At 47.1% G+C, this 17,918-nt stretch overlaps 3 protein-coding genes across 3 annotated transcripts; 2 read left to right on the plus strand and 1 right to left on the minus strand.

The window, feature by feature from the left end:
* Positions 1-572: 572 nt before the first annotated feature.
* FOXG_22508 (uncharacterized protein) lies at positions 573-2,718 on the plus strand (the record flags this gene model as incomplete). The annotated part of the gene is made up of 2 exons (XM_018402917.1): positions 573-1,546; positions 1,603-2,718. 2 exons carry the CDS (start codon positions 573-575, stop codon positions 2,648-2,650), a joined length of 2,022 nt encoding a protein of 673 aa, XP_018257325.1. The 3' UTR covers positions 2,651-2,718.
* A 7,132-nt stretch (positions 2,719-9,850) lies between these two features.
* Positions 9,851-10,638, plus strand: FOXG_22509 (uncharacterized protein). Its single transcript, XM_018402918.1, has 2 exons — positions 9,851-10,062; positions 10,110-10,638. Exon 2 carries the CDS (start codon positions 10,121-10,123, stop codon positions 10,493-10,495), a length of 375 nt encoding a protein of 124 aa, XP_018257326.1. The 5' UTR covers positions 9,851-10,062; positions 10,110-10,120; the 3' UTR covers positions 10,496-10,638.
* On the minus strand, positions 10,500-10,681 carry FOXG_22510 (uncharacterized protein; the record flags this gene model as incomplete). Its single annotated transcript, XM_018402919.1, has 2 exons — positions 10,500-10,542; positions 10,632-10,681. The coding sequence occupies 2 exons, from the start codon at positions 10,679-10,681 to the stop codon at positions 10,500-10,502; spliced, it is 93 nt and encodes a 30-aa protein (XP_018257327.1).
* Positions 10,682-17,918: the final 7,237 nt, after the last annotated feature.

Genomic DNA, 17,918 nt, shown 5'->3' on the forward strand with positions numbered 1-17,918 from the left:
CCCAATTCTCCCAGTTGAGAGAGACTTTCTCATCGGAGCCACTCTCTGCGCTCGCACGCAGTTTCCCCTGATCGTATGCTACGCTATTACCGTGCACAAGTCACAAAGCATCACAGAAGATATGATCGTGACGGATCTCTCCTGCCGGGACTTTCAGACCGGTTTAAGCTACGTGGCTGTCTCTCGTGTAAAAACGCTTGAGGGTTTGATGTTAGATGCGCCATTTGATCGTAATCACCTGGTCTACGGGTCTCCCCCGGATGGCATGAAGATGAAGATGAGGGATCAGGAGCTTAGGAAACGACAGGTTCTTACACGGAGTCCTTACATGATATATAATACCAAGAATGGCCATGGCACTGGATCAGTACGTAGTAGTAGTAATAGCTTCCCGGCCCGCGGACACACGGCCTTCGGCTGAGGCTACCCCATGCGCCCCATCGCCGCTCCAATGTGCATGGGGTGGCGTAGTATTTTATTGTACAAATACGGGGGGCTGTACAAAAACTCCGTTGGCTGAGCAGCTCAACACACTCTGCCATTCTCTCCTGATTGAAGGTATCGCCAAAAAGATGGCGCCCACCCAAGCTAACGCTGCCTTCGTTTGGCGACAGTTTATCGACCTCGGCCGCTCTAACTCCAAGAAAAGCAAGCGATACAGATGCCGTCACTGCCAAAAAGATTTTGCAGCGACCTCTGTTGGGAGACCGAAAGAGCATCTCGCTGCGTGTGAGAAATGGCAAGCCAAGCAGCGACAAGAGCGTCAAACTCAAGATAACGCTGGCTATCTTCCCTCCTACTCAGAAGCCATACAAAAGAAGATAACCGAGGTCGGAATTCAGCATATCTCGCAGGACGAGAGTCACAGTTATGCCTATGATGCCGCCGCTGCTGTAATCGCCGGTGGTCGGCCCTTCAGCCTCTTCGAGAGCCGCCGTTGGCGTTATTTCTTCACTCGCATTAAGCCTGGCTGGAAGCCTCCTAGCCGCGCCGCCATCACGAGAATTCTTCCCGACTTCTATCAGGAACTCTATGACGAGGTTTTCAAACGCATTACCAGCTCAGAATGGCTCAACATCATATTTGACGCTTCAGATAATGTCTCGGGTCACAGAATCGTTAATATCTCGGTACAGCTACCAGACGGCCCAGCCTTCTACTGGAAAACGTTTGACACGGGAGACGAACAGCACACAGCGGAGAATTGGGTGAAGCTGATATGGGGAGAAATGCAGCAACTGTGCGGCGGTGATCTCTCCAGAATCAATTCTATCTGTACAGATACCGAAAACACGATGCGCTCTGTACACGGCTTGCTAGGGAGATTCCCAGAGCTCTCACATATCAACTTCTCTCTATGCGATTCTCACGGCCTTCAGCTTCTAATTAAAGATATCCTTCTTCTTCCATTCTTTGAGGATCTCTGTAATAACGTCAGCACCCTTCTCAAGTTCTTCTCACGGTCTAAATTACAATTGCAAAGATTGAGAATGTGCCAACGCACAAGGTGGAACGGAGTAACTCGCGCGCTGATCAGAAGGTACCGGTAAATCGTTAGCTGTGACTGAGAAATCGATATACTAACTGGCTCGTTCCGAATAGTATAATTACACGCTGGGGTTCTCAGTACAATTCTTTCTTCTCCCTCCTCCGTTCTCGAGACCCTGCCAGAGACTGGTCTATTCGAAAAGACGTACGGGATGAGCTGCGATCTCAAGATTGCCCCGTTCTCCTGCCCGAAGCGGTTCGAATCATCAAAGACAACAGCTTCTGGCTAAAACTGGAGGCTGCGATCGCTGTGCTAAAACCCGTGAACGAATTTCAACACGCTTCCGAGGCTGATGGGGCGGGAATCGCACACGTTGTAAATCGCTGGCTGCAAATCAAAAGCAAATGGTCTGAGATGGGAGAGGCTGATCAGTTTCCTGATATTCCGTGGGACGACATTGACGCTATATTCAAAGCCCGGCTCGATAAGCAGACGTACGATATACATTGGATCGCCGATGCCCTCCGGCCTGATACAACAGGTCCAAATTCGAAACTGCCGCCTAGCGTCTTTGCGCGCGTACAAGAGTATATGCAGAAACAGCTGAAAAACGACGACGAATATCACCGTGCCCTTTCCGAATTCACACACTTCCGAATGCGTACAGGCGGCCCAGACGGCTTGTTTAATAAGCACAGCGCTGTATACGATGATGGCTTCAAGCCAGCAATGGCGTGGCAGTGCCTCCTCAACCAGGGTTCGATTCTGGCTAGAGTAGCCGTGAAGGTAATGAACACGCTTGCGAACTCTGTGCCCTCAGAACGAAGTTTCTCTGCTATTAATTTCATACACACGAAAGCTCGAAATCGCCTTACGCCCATGCACGCTGACATGCAGGCTTTCATTTTTATGAACGACCGCGTATTAGATCGCCTTAAGGATCAGAAGTACGCCCATAAAAAGCGCTGGGCGGATCTTGAGGAGAAGGACTGGCTAGAACTCGAAGATTCATATCTCGAGTTATTTGTGAATGCGCAGGGCAAGAAGGTCTGGATGGATGGTGTGATGGCCTCCACCAGTGGAGATTTTGAGTGGGAGGGTGTATTACAGTCGACGGGTGATATATTGGGGGTTGGCACTGAGGTGGAATCAGAGGTTTGAGGCCAAAATGGCAGAAGACGAGGACCGTGAGAAGCCTACTAAGTTACCAGTATTACCTAAAAAGGAAGGGGGACATTTGTATGGTACATATTTGTACGTACAATAAGGTTGTACGTACGTACAGCGGCTAAAATACAGTACGTACGTACGTACGTGTACAAGAAATTGCATCACTATTGCTCTTAGGCTGTTGTAGTTTAGTGGCGAAGCTGTCGTTAAAGAAACAAGCGTCTTGGGTTTTTTATCGGCCAGCCCGGTTTTCCCATTCTGCTTTTCAAACCAACTTCTTAATACCAATAACGCCTTGCAGACGCTGAGGGCTACCATAAGGAGAAGATTATAATCTTCAATATGTCACTCTACTATTTAACCCACACCAATATGTTCTCATCTCGCTAGTAGACTCTTGAGATACATCATATATCTTCCAGAGACCATCCATATCTGTCATGCCTATCCCTTTGAGTGTCATAAGCCTACCCTTCCGTACCGAGCCCCACATGAACCCTGCTTTGGCTGAGGTACATGGAGTGACTTGGAGGGCCAGAGGAATCAACCCCACCCATTTCATCATACATTTCTTCTTCATTCCCTACGGCCTCATGGCTTCTCAACAAGCCTCCGACCTAGCGGTCAACTCGTATGACGATAGCTGTATTGTTGTTGCTAACAGCCGCCGTGAGCAGCCGGCTGATAATACCTGCCGACCAATCAAAGCTCCGGATCCCTCCCGCGGCTACCGTTTTCGGCCATTGAAGCTTCCAATTCGGGCCCCTAAAATCACAGCCTTGCCCCAGGAGCCGCTGTTGCTATCCCAGCAATTTGTACCTATTTCGCTGGTAGAAAGCTGGGCCTGTTACACGAATAGCTGGGCTAGCCACGTGCTTGAAGAGGTTCGCTGTGGCCGTCGTACATTGAAGCCACAGTCACGGCTATTCCAATGGAAATCAACCTCTGCTGCAGAAATCTATATATGGATTGCAATCTTCATTTATATGAGACTACACACAGATAAGCAGATCAAGGACTATTGGAAGGCTTCGCCCCTAGGGAAGCAACGCCCTCTTCATCCAATTACAAAATGGATGACTTACACACGATTCCAGCTATTATCGCGGAACCTTCGCCTTTTTGACCAGACAACTATCGATAAGGAAGCTTCTATTGAGGATTATAGCCGAACCTTTATCCGGGTTAGGGCCTGGTCTGACCATATACAATAGGCGTCTTTAGACTTCTACACATCAGGCACATCTATTGCTATAGATGAGTGTATGGTCCGCTTCCTAGGGAGAGACTTAGAGACAACAGTCGTACCTAACAAACCTATCCCTCGAGGCTTCAAAGCTTGGGCTGTGGCCCAAGAAGGATATTTCCTGCGGCAGCGCAGCCCCCAAATCAAATCTAATCAATCAAATATGCCAAAATTTTATTTCAATCAAACAAATACAAGATCCTCGATTTGAAATAACATTTGATAGATTTGATACACAACATGCCAGCTAGCCTCCATGCTGCCAAACCGTCGACCGCGCTTTCACAGCTTACCCGGAACCTGGCTGGTGAGCAACCCCAGCCAATCAAAGTCATCCATCAAGCCTTCCATTAGTGAGCTACCCCAGTACCACGGTCAGGCTGGTGGGGGAGAAAGTAGCTCCTTAACTTTTACGTCTCGTCCTAGCGACATCAAGTCGCGTCAATGCTAGTTTGTTTACCTTTCAACGCGTACCATTCCTCCCACCAGTCGACGCCTAACCCGATGGAATCCGACGACATCATGCTTCCTTCGCCTCCACCCTCTGCCTTTTCTTTTCTTCGACCACCGAGGAATTTGGCGAGTCAATTCGAGCTGACGACGCAGTCGGCATTGCCAGACCACCCTACTGTTGCAGATCTTCCGCGAGCAGTGTGGAGGAACAAACGATATGTTTTGGAAGAGTCCTTGTCCCGGAAGGGCTCAAAGGGTCGGAAGAGCTGGATCAAGCGCCATGGAATTTTTCTTGTTGAGATTGACATGAACGACAGTCCCCTGAGTCCTTACTGGGCCTGTCGTCTGCGACGCGAAGGGTCAGCCTGAGTTCTTCGCCGCTGCTGCTACGAGTTCGGCAGCGGACCATCTCCACAAGTATGTGAATGTGAATGTGACGTCGCGAGCTTGAGCACTATTAACCCACGCCAGATCTCACAGGATTTTCGAGAGCAGTCAAGCAGCTGATCCAGATCTGTCAACCGATGAATCTGAACGGCCTAAGCGACGACGCTTGCAGTACAGCGCCGTGCCGCGTGCTAGAGTCAAGATGATCCGAGAAATGAGCCTGGGACTTCTGATCAACACCAATGTTCCTTTTTCCTTCTTCAGCGATACATTCTTTCAGCAGCTCGCTTGGCAGCTTGACCCTCACCTAGCTGACCAGATACCATGGATCCGGCAATCGCAGTGATCGGAATGGTCTGGTATGGTCTGGTATGGGGGGTCAAACCAAACCATACCAGATGCTTACATAATAACCGGTATGGTATTACCGGTAAGACCAATAATACCATTAAGGATGCCAAGACTTTTAAGAACGACGTCGACAAGCTATAGAAGGGTGAAAGAAAGTGTATTATACTACTGGCTAGTGACCCAATCGTCGTCGTTCTCACTGTCCTCACTATCGTTGTTCTCCTCAACTCGGGGCTTTCCATACCAAACCCGGAGACACTCACAGGCCTCTATAATATCCGCCTTCAGCCTACCACGGCGATCAACTATGGTAAGCTTTGCACTGCTGAAAAGGCGTTCACACTCATCTGACATGGGCGAGATCGCAAACAGATCCAGAGCGAAGCGAGCAAGATCTCTTTGGGAGTCATAACGGGATAGCCAGCATGCGATAGCCTCATCGCAACCTGCCTCGTCGTCATGAAGCCGGTCGGTGGAAATGTATTGTTCATACAAATCAGCTGCAGAGACCGGAGCGTCTATTCGAATGCGTTTGTGTTCCCTCTGACGATCAAATGCTGGGTCAGGATATCTCTCCTTTCTGACTGGTGGCGGCAGCATCTCAACGGCGTATCTTCCCTTATACTCTGTCTCCCAGAGCTGCTTCACCGCAGATTGTGCGTTATCAAACCACTTCTGTCTTTCTTTTCCGGCTTGGAGTACCCATTCTTGCCTGAACCATGCCCACTTTCGATATGGGTCGAGTATCTGAGCTGCATAGTACGCTGGTGGAAGGTCAGTATCTTCAGGGAATCGATTCTGCCAGTTCAGCTGCTGGTTGCTGTAATACTCCTCGCACTTTGACCACGCAGCATCTGCGCAACCCTGAAGGTACTTCCATGTGAAATTATTGTCGTCTTCGGTATCGATTGTATCGTAGTGATCTTTTGTTTCATTTATTTCTCGAAGAAGGCAGTCCAGAGTTGAAAACCAGTCGGCGAGCGATGTTTTTTCCCCCTCAGAGAGCAAAGTTGCCGCGTAGAAGTCCTTCAGAGCAAGCTCAATCTTTTCAAGCTCGAACCAGTGCTGTCCATCAAGTTTGAAGTTCACAATCCCATGAGAGCCTTTCCCAGGTACATGGCGAGCTGAAAAGATCTCCAAACGTTCACGAACATTCAACGCCCGCGTAATTGAATGAAACCACGAATTCCAGCGTGTCGAGTTGTTCTGGATAAGTTCGAGCCTATCGAATTCGGCGAGATCTCCGCCGACAATTATTGCAGCAAACTCCTCACGGCGTTGCGGGGTAAGCCTAATGTATCGCACGAGGTTGTGAAGCCGACCTAAGCACCCAAATCGTTTCCAGAGCTCTTCCACCTTCGCATAGTCTCCGCGTTGATAGTGTTTTTCGAGCTTTGCTAGATACCTTTCGCAGTCCCGGCCCATAAGGAATGCCTGGCAGCAGAGATTAATAATATGGCCCAAGCAACGAAGCCGGCGATGGCGGCGTTGCTTGGGCGTCATCCATGGGCAGAGCTCCTTGAGTAAGAACTCAACAGCGGTATCATTCGACGAGGCGTTATCCAGCATGAAGTATCCGATCTGATCTCCGCCAACATCATATTCTCTTAACAATTCAAGAATCACTGACCCGATATTCTCGCCAGTGTGTTCGCCGTACACGCGCCGTATACCCAAAACGGTAGTTTGTCGCTTGCCGGCAGTGTCGATCCACATGGCGATAACCCCAAGAACAGCGTAAGGGTTTGGCGAAGTCCAGAGATCAAAGGAAATGGAGATTCTACTCCTCGCCTGCCGGAGGTCCTCCCTGAGTCGTTGCTTTTTCGACCTAAAGGCATCCATAACCCAACTTCGGATAGTTTTCGCTGCTTTTGGGAGATGACTGAGAAGCGCCGGGTTTAAAAAGAATAATAGCTCTCGGAAATACTGGTTTTCAAATTGAAAGAAAGCGATGTGGCAATACACGATCCAACGAACCAGGAGTCCTTTGAACTTTTTAATTGAGTCTTTCCAGAAGAAGGTATTAGTCGCAGCCGCGCTCCTCTGCTGCTCTAGTACAGACCTCCGTGTCCGACTACGTTTCTTGATACCACTCTGAGGGTCGATCTGGTGCTTCTGTTCAAGATGGTTTCTCACTCCAGACGTGCCATTGATAATAAATAGCTCTTGCTTGTGCTTTCCGGCTGCACACTCGTGGCAGTAATACACTTCTTTCTTATCACTGTCTCGGATGTAGCGAAGACCATACTTCCATACATGTGATGAGCCCAGACGAGCTGCTTTCTTTGTGGTCTTTTCGCGATTCAAGTACGTGATGTTGTCTTGTACAAATTCGTCTGGAGGCTCGGGATACTGAAAAGGAGCAGGTGATGGCGTCGAGACAGGTAGTGTGGGAGCAGGCGACGGTGTAGGAGTCTTGAAGGATAATGGCGTTGAGCTCGTAGCCAGAGAGGACGGCGAGGTTGGAACTGGAGATTCCATATGTGATACCTCAATACCGTAAATGGGTCAACTACGTGTTGTAGGATTGTAATTTTAAGCCCAGAAAATTCTTGACCTTGAGGCGCTAGCCAGTTTGGTCCATAACCCAGCCGCCGAGCGCCGCCAACTCAGTCTATTTTTAGCCCATTTTAGCCTTACTGGTATGACTTGGTATACCGGTAATACCATGGTATTGAGATTTCTTCAAACCATACCAAGTCTTGGCGGTATTTACCATACCAATACCAACTCATACCAGACCATTCCGATCACTGTTTTAGAAGGGTCAGGAACACAGTAGACTTTTTTCAACGAGACGTTGCAGAGGCGTTTTCAGTTGCCCTCAAAATAGAGTTTTCTAATTTTGAGCCTTTCAACTTTAATTTTCGAAGGAAACTTCTCGAACTTCCGTTAAGGTTTAGCTTTATCCAAAAAGAGCAAACCCCTATCTGCCGGTCTCATTTACCGCTTTTATTTACAGTATTTTAGAAAGGTGTCAATCTTTAAATTAGGAACATGAATAGATTTTCTTCTGCCAGCGGCCGCAAAGTTATTTTCAGTTGCCCTCAAAATAGAGTTTTCTTTAACCTTTCAACTTTAACTTTTGAATGGAAACTTCTCGACCTACAGTTAAGGTTCAGCTTTATCTAATCAGGGCAAACACTTATCTGCCGGCTTCATTTACCGCTCTTATTTATTTACCAATCTTATTTACATACAGTACCTGGCAGTCCGTATTCACTTGCCGACAGAGCAGAGGTGACGGGGTCCAATTTAACTGCTCGTGTGCGGCCTGGAAACGGCTGTCTTCATTGAAGCGCATAGAGGTATGCTTGGTCAGTAGGAAGATGCTGGATTCATATTCGGAGCTGTTGGGTGCAGCAAGGGGGTTCAACGTAGACGAAAAAGAGATGCCGTGGTTGTGCAATTATTCAACTGGTGCTGTGTCGGAAATGCACCTACCTTCTTCACAAACCCCCAGTTGTGATCGGGTCGACTGACTTGGCTGTAATCATCATGCCCCTTGACAATCGAGGGTGCTTGTGAGGAGTGATGTGTTGCTTGATAGACCACTTGGATGACATTTCGTAGGGGGCAAATGTATCAATCTAAACTCAGGTATCGGCCGGAGTAGTCGGTCTCGCCGGACCACATCCTTGTTCCACGGCTCTTAAGGGCGGCATTAGCGCTTTAGGCATCAGCTTCCTATAGCGGCTATAGCGTCAAAGCATGTTGTGTTGCGACTGTATCCTCTGCATGAGCCCAGTTCTGAGTAAAACCGGTAAATCTCTGCCTCCATCAATGCCCAGAGATTCTCTATAGGGTTCAAATAGCCTTTAAATCTGACTAATCTCTCTATTAAGACAAAAGATGGTTTAATACAATACCAGTAGATAACATGAGCCGATACGTCATTTTAAACCTAACCTGTATCTAGACCAGAGTGTCTTTTTTCAGTGCTTATCTTGGAACAACCGGAAGGATTAATTATGCCCCATTAGGTCTGTTGCATGACGGATGTAAGAAATGTACCTAATTTACAGTGGGATGCAACAAATTTGAATCCAGGCTGAAGTACCAGCTGTTGTAATCTAGCTCCTGTATACAATGCTTTAGCTTGATAAAGTCAATGCTAAGCTGTATCAGGCAAAAAGCTATCCCGATTGGGGTATTGCTACATAGGAAACTGGTCTTACCTCGGTTAGTCAGTGAATGTGTACTTGAGTTTGGATTCAAACTTATTGCATCCCACTGTAGCAGGAGATCAATCAATACAGTATAAAGTTACTTTTATTTTAACTTTATAAGTTAACTAATTGATTAACGTAGTTGATAAGCGAGTGTGACAGACAAGCGAGTGTGACAGTATACTGTGTAGCTAAAAATAGCTTACCCTATAGCATTTTAGTACTTAAATAAAATAGTTAAAAATCTAATAAAATTATTCTTAAAATAGTATAGCTAACTATATTAAAAAGTATTTTTGTTAAATTTTTAGCTATTTTATTTTATATAAAAAAGCTTAATTATACAGTGTAAATAAAGTTTTTATATACTAGCTATATAGGATTTTTTTAAAAATCTAAAAAAATTAATATAGCTTATTTTAAAACTTATATATAGGCTATTAAAATTATAGCTATTTTAGGCTTAAATTAGGTATTTTATAAGCTTTTAAAAACTAGATTTTAAGGTATATAAAGTAGTGTCACACTCACTTGTCTGTCACACTCGCTTATCAACTACGTTACTTTTAATTAATTAATTAAGAGTTTTTTTAAGGACTTAAATTTATATTATTAATATGTGTATATATTAACAAGACCTCTCAGTCTATTACATATAGTTATTCTTCTTTTAGTATACAGCATAAGTTTACCAACTTACTTATCTTAACAATACCTAAACACCTGCTGCAATTCCCAGTCACCTTGGTATAGTCTTGCTACAAGACTTTACTTTTTTGACATTCTGGTCATTACCGGTACTTTCTTTACTCCCTTTTCACGCTCCTACTAACCTATATAATAGCTTCTGCAATTATGAAACTACTCGCACTATTGGCTCTCGCGTCACCATTAGTCAGCGCTGATATCGGAACTGCAAATATTCTCAACGGGCCTTTTACCCCTACCGCTTGTTATGGCAATGGCGTAAGCCATTTCCCTAGTGGTAACTTGTTTGCGGCTGCTGGAGAGGGAATGTGGGACAACGGGGCCGCTTGTGGCAGACTGTATACGATGAAATGTATAAGCCCGGGACCGTGTAAGAGTGATACGGTGGATGTGAGAATAGTTGATCGAGCGAAAAATCATCGAGGGTATGCAGGTGAATTCTTTTTACTACACGCCGCAGCATACAATACTATTGCGGCCGGGGGACGACGACGCTTAAATATCGATTTTGTACAAAGATGAGTTCTTAGAGCTTAAGGTCAATGTAGCTAGTCGGTGTGTCCAGCAATCTGCATCTGTCAAATACAATACAATACAATTTATTACGCCCGGCGGTCTGTTTTGACCGAAAGGGCACTAGTCACTAATACTTACTTACATTACCTGCTTTTCGTCCTCGTCTCCCCAAGTCCATGCCGTGCCACGCATTGCTCAAATTGTGTCCACATTTCCTAAAGCCCATATTGCACCTCGCTTTTGTCGTCCAAGTTGAGATTTGTGTCCTGAAGCCCATACCGTACCTGGTCCTCGATTCCGTTTCTTCCTTTCTGTACTGCTCCATGCGTTCTCCCCGTGCTTTAATAACATTGCTAGCGAACTAGCTTGAAGGCTAGTCTTCAAGTGTTCAGTGTCCCATCTACGGCGGCTGAAGCGACGTCCGCTTTCGAAGAACGGGGAATGTAAGTGGTTTAGTAAAAATAAATGGTTTAAAGTTTCTCAATCTGCTGTCAACACTGTGTCGAGTCGGCCCGTAGCTATCGCAAATCGTATAGTTGCGTGGACTGCTTGCATATTAGCATCCATTTCGCATCATCTGTTGGTGACCTTCCTCCAAGGTAGAACGAAAGATTTCCTCTCATTGTCTTGGTGCACTGCAGCATTTCCGTTCTGTGCGCTGTCCATTTTCTGCATCGGAAAGGAAAATGCTCGACTGTCTCTGCCGCTTGTCCACATGCACAATCCTGCGACGGTGATACTCGGATCCGAAAGAGGTACCCGTTCAGTCTGGTCATCCCTGTCCTAAGCTGCGCTAACACACTGGCTTCCCTTCGGGATAAGCCGTCATAGAGTAGTCGAGTATGCTTACCCGGAAGTGCAGCATCGACCCTTTTGGAAAACTTCCCAACATTGTCTGGTAGCTGTTTGCTAGTACGCTGATTTGTTCGAGCTATGTTCAAGGTCGTCGATCGCATTCTGGGAAACTTCAGGACCGGCATGGCACCATCTCGAGTTGCACCTTGCGCCTCCTCTTTGGCCATCTTTAATAGTCTGTGTTCAACACTAGTAGGCATCCATATGACAGCTACAACATTGCCTTTAACCTTCAACGCATCAATAGAGTCGTATATGCACCTAACATACTCTTGGTCGGACTGCTGACGAGGATTTCGGATCGTAAGCACGGCGGCTCTATTGCTCGTCAATAATGCAACACTTCGGTATTTGAGGTCAGGTAAATGTCTCAATGCGTGTGCTGTCGCTGCTAGTTCTCCGGAAAACGGGTTCTGTTCGGTCCTCATACCAAGCGTGAAGGAGAAACGTTCAGTGTTGCGAATAATATGGCAATAAAGTAGTATATTGCAATACATACCATATAATATGCCTTTTCTGATATTGTGATAATATGATATGAAGTCTACGATATTGTGACAATATAATATGAGGATGTCCATATTGGCAATATATTATCTATATTGGGCTGTCAATTCTTGGGTGAATTAGCCCCGTGAAAGCTGCAGAACTCGGCCTTACCCTATATAAGAAGCAGGGATAGCTGGCATTTTATTGGCCATCGTTCACTTCCACGCCCTTCTTTGTTGACAATTAGACCTAACACGCGATCACGCATGAAAGAAACGCGTGAGGGAGTGCAGACCATGTTGGGTTGGGCCATCTTCGCCTCTGCTCCCCCCATTTCTTTTTTTTTTGTTTTTTGAAAATCACTCGTCGAACTCAACTTTACAGATCTAACTGCCATGCCTCAACAACGCCTCTCTTTTGCGCAATGGTCACAACGAAGAGGGTCGTCAATTTCTGGCGACCTTCTGGAGTTTTCCAGCCAGCAATCGGATGATCTGGACGTAAGCCAAAAGTCCAAGTGCCTGTCATCTCGACCTCGCACCGTCTCCACAACCTCCTCTACCAAGCGCAGAACATCATGGGTCTTCTCTCATATGCCAGACGAGGAGGTAGAGACGAGATACTACAATCAGCGGACCGGAAAGGAAGAGTGGCGCTGTAAACATTGCGACAAAACCTATGCCTCTTCAGGGGGTACTGCAGCTCCTGCAAAACATCTCATGGACCCTCCTCCTGACGGTCACGGCCTGCCAAAAGGAGCCCCGCGAACAGCGAAAGTTACAACTATACGAACTATCATCGAACAAGCTCGTGTTGCGGCAGAAGAAAATCCCCGAAAACGCCGTCGACTCAACGATCAATCCGGAGACTCGATCGAACCCGACCAGCTCGAGGCGTTATACGTGAGGTTTATCACGGCCTGCTCTCTCCCATTTCGGCTGGTGGAATGTCCAGAGTTCGGGGCACTCTTGGCCTACATCAATAAAGATGTCGATACTTGGCTTCCAGACACTCATGAGACCATCAGAAAATGGATCATGCGGCAGTACGAAGACCAGAAGGAGAAGGTCAAACAGCGCATACAGTCGGCCAAGTCAAGAATTCACATCAGTTGCGACCTCTGGACTTCTCCCAACTCTTTGGCCATTTTAGGCGTAGTCGCACACTATGTCACGGAAGACGGTCAGCTGGAACACCATGTTTTGGCGTTGAAAGACATCGACAGTGAGCACGACGGTTCTCATCTCGCTGTGGCCATTTTGAAGGTGGTTGACGAATGGGGCTTTGCTTCCAAGCTTGGATATTTCGTGATGGACAACGCTGGCAATAACGACACCATGATGAGATCCCTTTCGCTTGGTCAGTACAACTCACTATTTCTCCTGACTGGCGGCCCTAACATCCCACAGGCCTCCTACGCCGATATGACATCCAATACGATCCCAAAGTGCACCGACTCCGCTGCCAAGGCCATATCATCAACCTCGCCGCCAAAGCCTTCCTCTTCGTCACCGATAATGAGAAGCTCGAACTCGACGATCCTGGTGTGCATAATGTGACACTAAAACATATTGAAGCGTGGCGGAAAAAGGGGCCTCTTGGCAAGATTCACAACTTCGTCGTTTTCATCCAACGAAGTGTCCAGCGCAGCCAAAAGTTTCTTACTATTAGCCATAACCGTAAGCTCGCACGGGACAACGACACAAGATGGAGTTCGTGGTATAACATGCTGCGAGTGGCCCTGAACCTCAGAGATGCGATTGACGGCTATTTCAACAAATGGATGGAATCAGATTGCGCTGGAGACTAGCTCTCCCCAGAGGACTGGGTCATCTTGGAGAGGGTTAAGTCCTTCCTGGAGAAGCTGAAGATGACGACCAAAGCTCTCGAGTCATCGTTTTCAACACTCGACAATGTCCTCTTGGCCATGGACTTCGTACTGGCACAATTCGAAGCCGGCAAGGAGGCATATATTGACGATCCGATAATGGCGCCCATGTATAACTCGGGCTGGGCCAAGTTGGACAAGTACTACCGGCTCACTGATGAATCGCCTGCCTACGTTGCCGCTACCGTGCTCCACCCTTCGCATAAATGGCACTACATACAGGAGAACTGGAAAAAGGAGTGGGTTGAGTCGTCAAAGAAGTTGATGGAGACGCTGTGGAATGACTATAAACCCGTGGAATCACCTCTTCCTCTCTGCGAGGTCCCATAGACGACCACGAACGAGTCCTTGAACTGGAGGAACAAGCACCTGTAGCCGTCGCTCGTCACGGATGAATATGAACGATATTGCAACTCTGAACATCACGTGCAATATATGGGATGTATTGTCATACTGGCAATATATTGGGTTCTTGGCAATACAATACAATATAGGCCAATGTCATATGGCCTAATACAATACCATGCAGTACCCACCTACCGGTAATACCCACCAACCGGTAAGCAAAAAAAATATTTCCCCATACAAAATACAATTTTTCAACCAGATGTAGGAAATCCAACACAAATAACAAGAGTGAAATAACATTCGAATTTCGTTTTAGAATTAAGTGGATTTTAGTATTTTCGCGGTATTCTAACTTCACGCCCTGCCCGCGTGCGTACCACAGTTAATTCTTCCTCCTCCGAATTTGACCTCTCATCTTCTTCCATCCCTCCTACCTCGATCACATCCTCAACAGCATCTGCCCTTTCAATTGCTTCGTTTGGCTCAGAAATAGCGTCACCAGCCACTAGAGCTTCGGCCAATGTCATGAACCTTTTGTTAGGATTCGGTATCGCCTTCCTCTTCTTGCCTCTGCTCAACCGGCCAACTTCCTCCTCCAGACTGGCTATTCTGGTGCTGAGAGAGGCGATCTTTGACTCTTGAGCTTCAAACCCTCTCGATATCACAGAATAGCGCCTTCTTATTGATGGGCTCTTGTTCTTCCCCAGATCTCTGATGTGGCGGCTGGTCGTTGGCGTATGATCAGAGTCGACTTGCCCGTCTCTGTGGCCGTCTGACCCGGGCGTCGTTTCTTTCTTGTCCGGCTGAATCTCAGGATGCAGGAGCGCTTTCCGTCGTGAAATCGGCCAGTTTCCAGTCACTCTCCAGCCTGAGAGGATGTTTTTCTTCGTCATACCCACTGCTCTGGCTTTGGCATAGGCCTTGATGAAGTTGACCTTGTCCACTGGCGCAGAATCGGTCAGGCTGGTGAGTTTCTGCAGTTCTTTTCGATAGGCAGCCTTGGATGCATTGAAGACACCATTGTCCAGTGGCTGCAGACCATGAGAGCAATGTGCAGGCAAGTAACAGCAATATACGTTGTTCAAAAAACACGTAGCCATCCACTCATCCTGGATTTAGGGTCAGTGCCGTCAGCGGTATTTCCGATCTAGAACAGGTAGACACCCACAGATACATGGCTTCCATGGCCATCTAATATGATGAGCCTTGCATCAGACTCATCTGCTGGTTGCGTTTGAGGCAGATAGACCTCGAGCCACTCGACTGCAATATGGTTGTCCGTCCAGCCGTTGTTGGACGTGATATAATACCAGTCGGCGATTTTTCTGAACTCGTCTATAAACCACTGCCGCTGAAACTCTTTGCCTTTAAAGATAATCCCAGGCTTCAGAAGACGGCCATCTGCAGTGACGACTTCGATAAAGGTAGTCCAAGTGCAGGACTGCCAGCCGTTGAGGAAGGCCTTCCTCCTGGGATCGCTACTGCCAATGGCCAAGGAATCCAAGCCTATATTTTTCAGTGGATTAGTGAGATTTGTAGCAAGAGTGATCCATACTTACCAAAACCAGCCATGATACCGCCCTCGTCAACATTAACCGTGTTCTCCGGCTTGATCCAGCCATATTCGCTCTCCCGGATACCAAAGTACCAATTGACGGCCATTGGGGTAAAGGAATTGAACCTTGCAGCTTCATGGCGTTTTTCCACCTTCGTCTCGATATAGGGATGGCGTTTGATGAACCTGGCTAGCCAGTGTACACCGATATGCCTTTCCCGGCCTTGCTGTCTCAAGAGGGCAGCGACGGTGGCGCGAACTTGATTGTGGGAAGGAGCATAGCCCAAGGCCTCTTGTCGAAGTATCCAGGTGACTAATCTGGACTCCTGCGACGTGGGTAAAAGCTGAGCAGGTTGGGTGATCTCGGATCTTGACGGTAGGCCTCTTAACCTGTCGGAGAGAGTGGTTTGAGGCACGCCATTCTTCTGGGCAGCCTGGTTCTGGGAGAGGCCATTATCTGTGACATCCAGCATAGCCTGGATAATTTCATCCTCCGTATAAGATAATTGAGGCATGTTGGAGGCGATGAAGGAAAGATGGGAAAGAGAAAATTCTGAATGAAGCTTCAGGGAGGCTGGTTGACGAGGGGGCCATTTTGAGACATTTCACATTAGTGCCGTGCGACCATGCCGCATGCGTCACTGAAGAAGCAATGTTTAAATATTCAATTCCATGCAATGATTAAGACAACGCGCATGCTCTCATGAAAATATCTTTTCTTTTGACAAAGTACTGTGCAAATGAAACTAGGCATTTTGTATGGGGAAATATTTTTTTTGCTTACCGGTTGGTGGGTATTACCGGTAGGTGGGTACTGCATGGTAAAGAAAAGAGTTAAGCCGGTATTAGCATTGGAATCCAGGGTCGGGTTACGAATCTGGCACCTAACTTACTGTCCCGTGCTTACAGCTCTAAGGGGCTGTCGACCTCACTGGAGCGCAGACCTAAAATGGTATGGCAATGAGAATACAACTTAGTTTGAATGATGTAGCTACTTGTTGAAAGTAGTAAAGATGATTTTGAATTACAATACCCCACGCCCTGTCCTGCCTTGCAAAACCCATAACCATGCTATGGAAGCCTTCACAAAGGGTGGATAGAGTACAGAGCGAAAATTGTGTCGTAACTTCAAGTTCACTCCGTAAACTAACCACGACTAAGCTTCTCTGTTGGTATACGAGTCGGGTAGGTCGGCGACAGCATTGAAGCCGTCTCTATTTTCTCATTAGAAATCTTCTTACGTTTTGTATTAAAAGATGACATACCTGCACTTGTGGCGACCATTATACTTCCCTGCAGTTATGCAGTCCTCACGAACAAGCTTGTACCCGCCATAAGTATCAGGACATTCGCCAAACGCATATGCTATTGCATACGTTCCTGGAACGGCGCATCGATATTGGTTATTATGTTTATCGAACCCGTTATAGGTACACTCCACGTCTAGCCCAATTGTACACTGCTTTTTGACGTCGGCCGATACCAAGACGGATGAGGCTATGTGTCAGATATTAAGGTGAATCGTGTATATCTCTTGATTCTTTCGCAATCGAAGGACCATTGAGACCTTATATCTTTGACTGGTTCCTTCTAGGACTTGAGTCCTAGAAAGTCCTAGATGAAAGTCCTACGATCTAAGTTTAGGGCGTCAAACTTTAATCCTGAACCTTAATCCTGAAGTTGAGGGTGAACCCTCCAACATTCAACACACCCCCTCAGGCTCAATAGGTCCCAGTTGAGCCTGCATTTCCTAGGCAGTCTTCTATCCTCTGGAGCCTTGCTTCTATTCCTTCTTGCTTCCGGCTCTGCTGCTGTCTTTCCTGAATATCTTCCAGGCCAAGTTGATAGAGGAAGCGGTTCCATCTGCCTGCCGGCAGGGCCTTTGTTAATCCGTCTGCGATCATATCCGTTGATTTGGTGTATTTGACTTGAATTCTCCCTTCTTGGACCTCCTGTCTCAGCCAGTGGTTGTGAATATCCACGTGCCGCAACTTAGTCTTCAAAGTAGCGATTTCGGCGGTCACAAGGTTGATAGTTTGAGTATTGTCGCAGTCGATACGGATAGTCGGATCATCCATCTGAACTGTAAGCTCTTTCAACAGCCGACTCACATAGAGGGATTCCTTAGCAGCCTGTGCCAGGGCTAGGAGCTCTGCCTCTGTTGTGGATGTGGTGACTGTGTCCTGCTTGCTAGCTCTCCAGCCGATCAACTCGTCGAATAGTCGGATAGTGTACGCTTGGGAGCTTTTCCGATCAAGGGTGTTATCGGCAAAAGAAGCGTCACTAGCAACTGT

This window comes from Fusarium oxysporum, chromosome 14 (genome assembly GCF_000149955.1).
Source record: "Fusarium oxysporum f. sp. lycopersici 4287 chromosome 14, whole genome shotgun sequence".
NCBI lineage: Eukaryota > Fungi > Ascomycota > Sordariomycetes > Hypocreales > Nectriaceae > Fusarium > Fusarium oxysporum.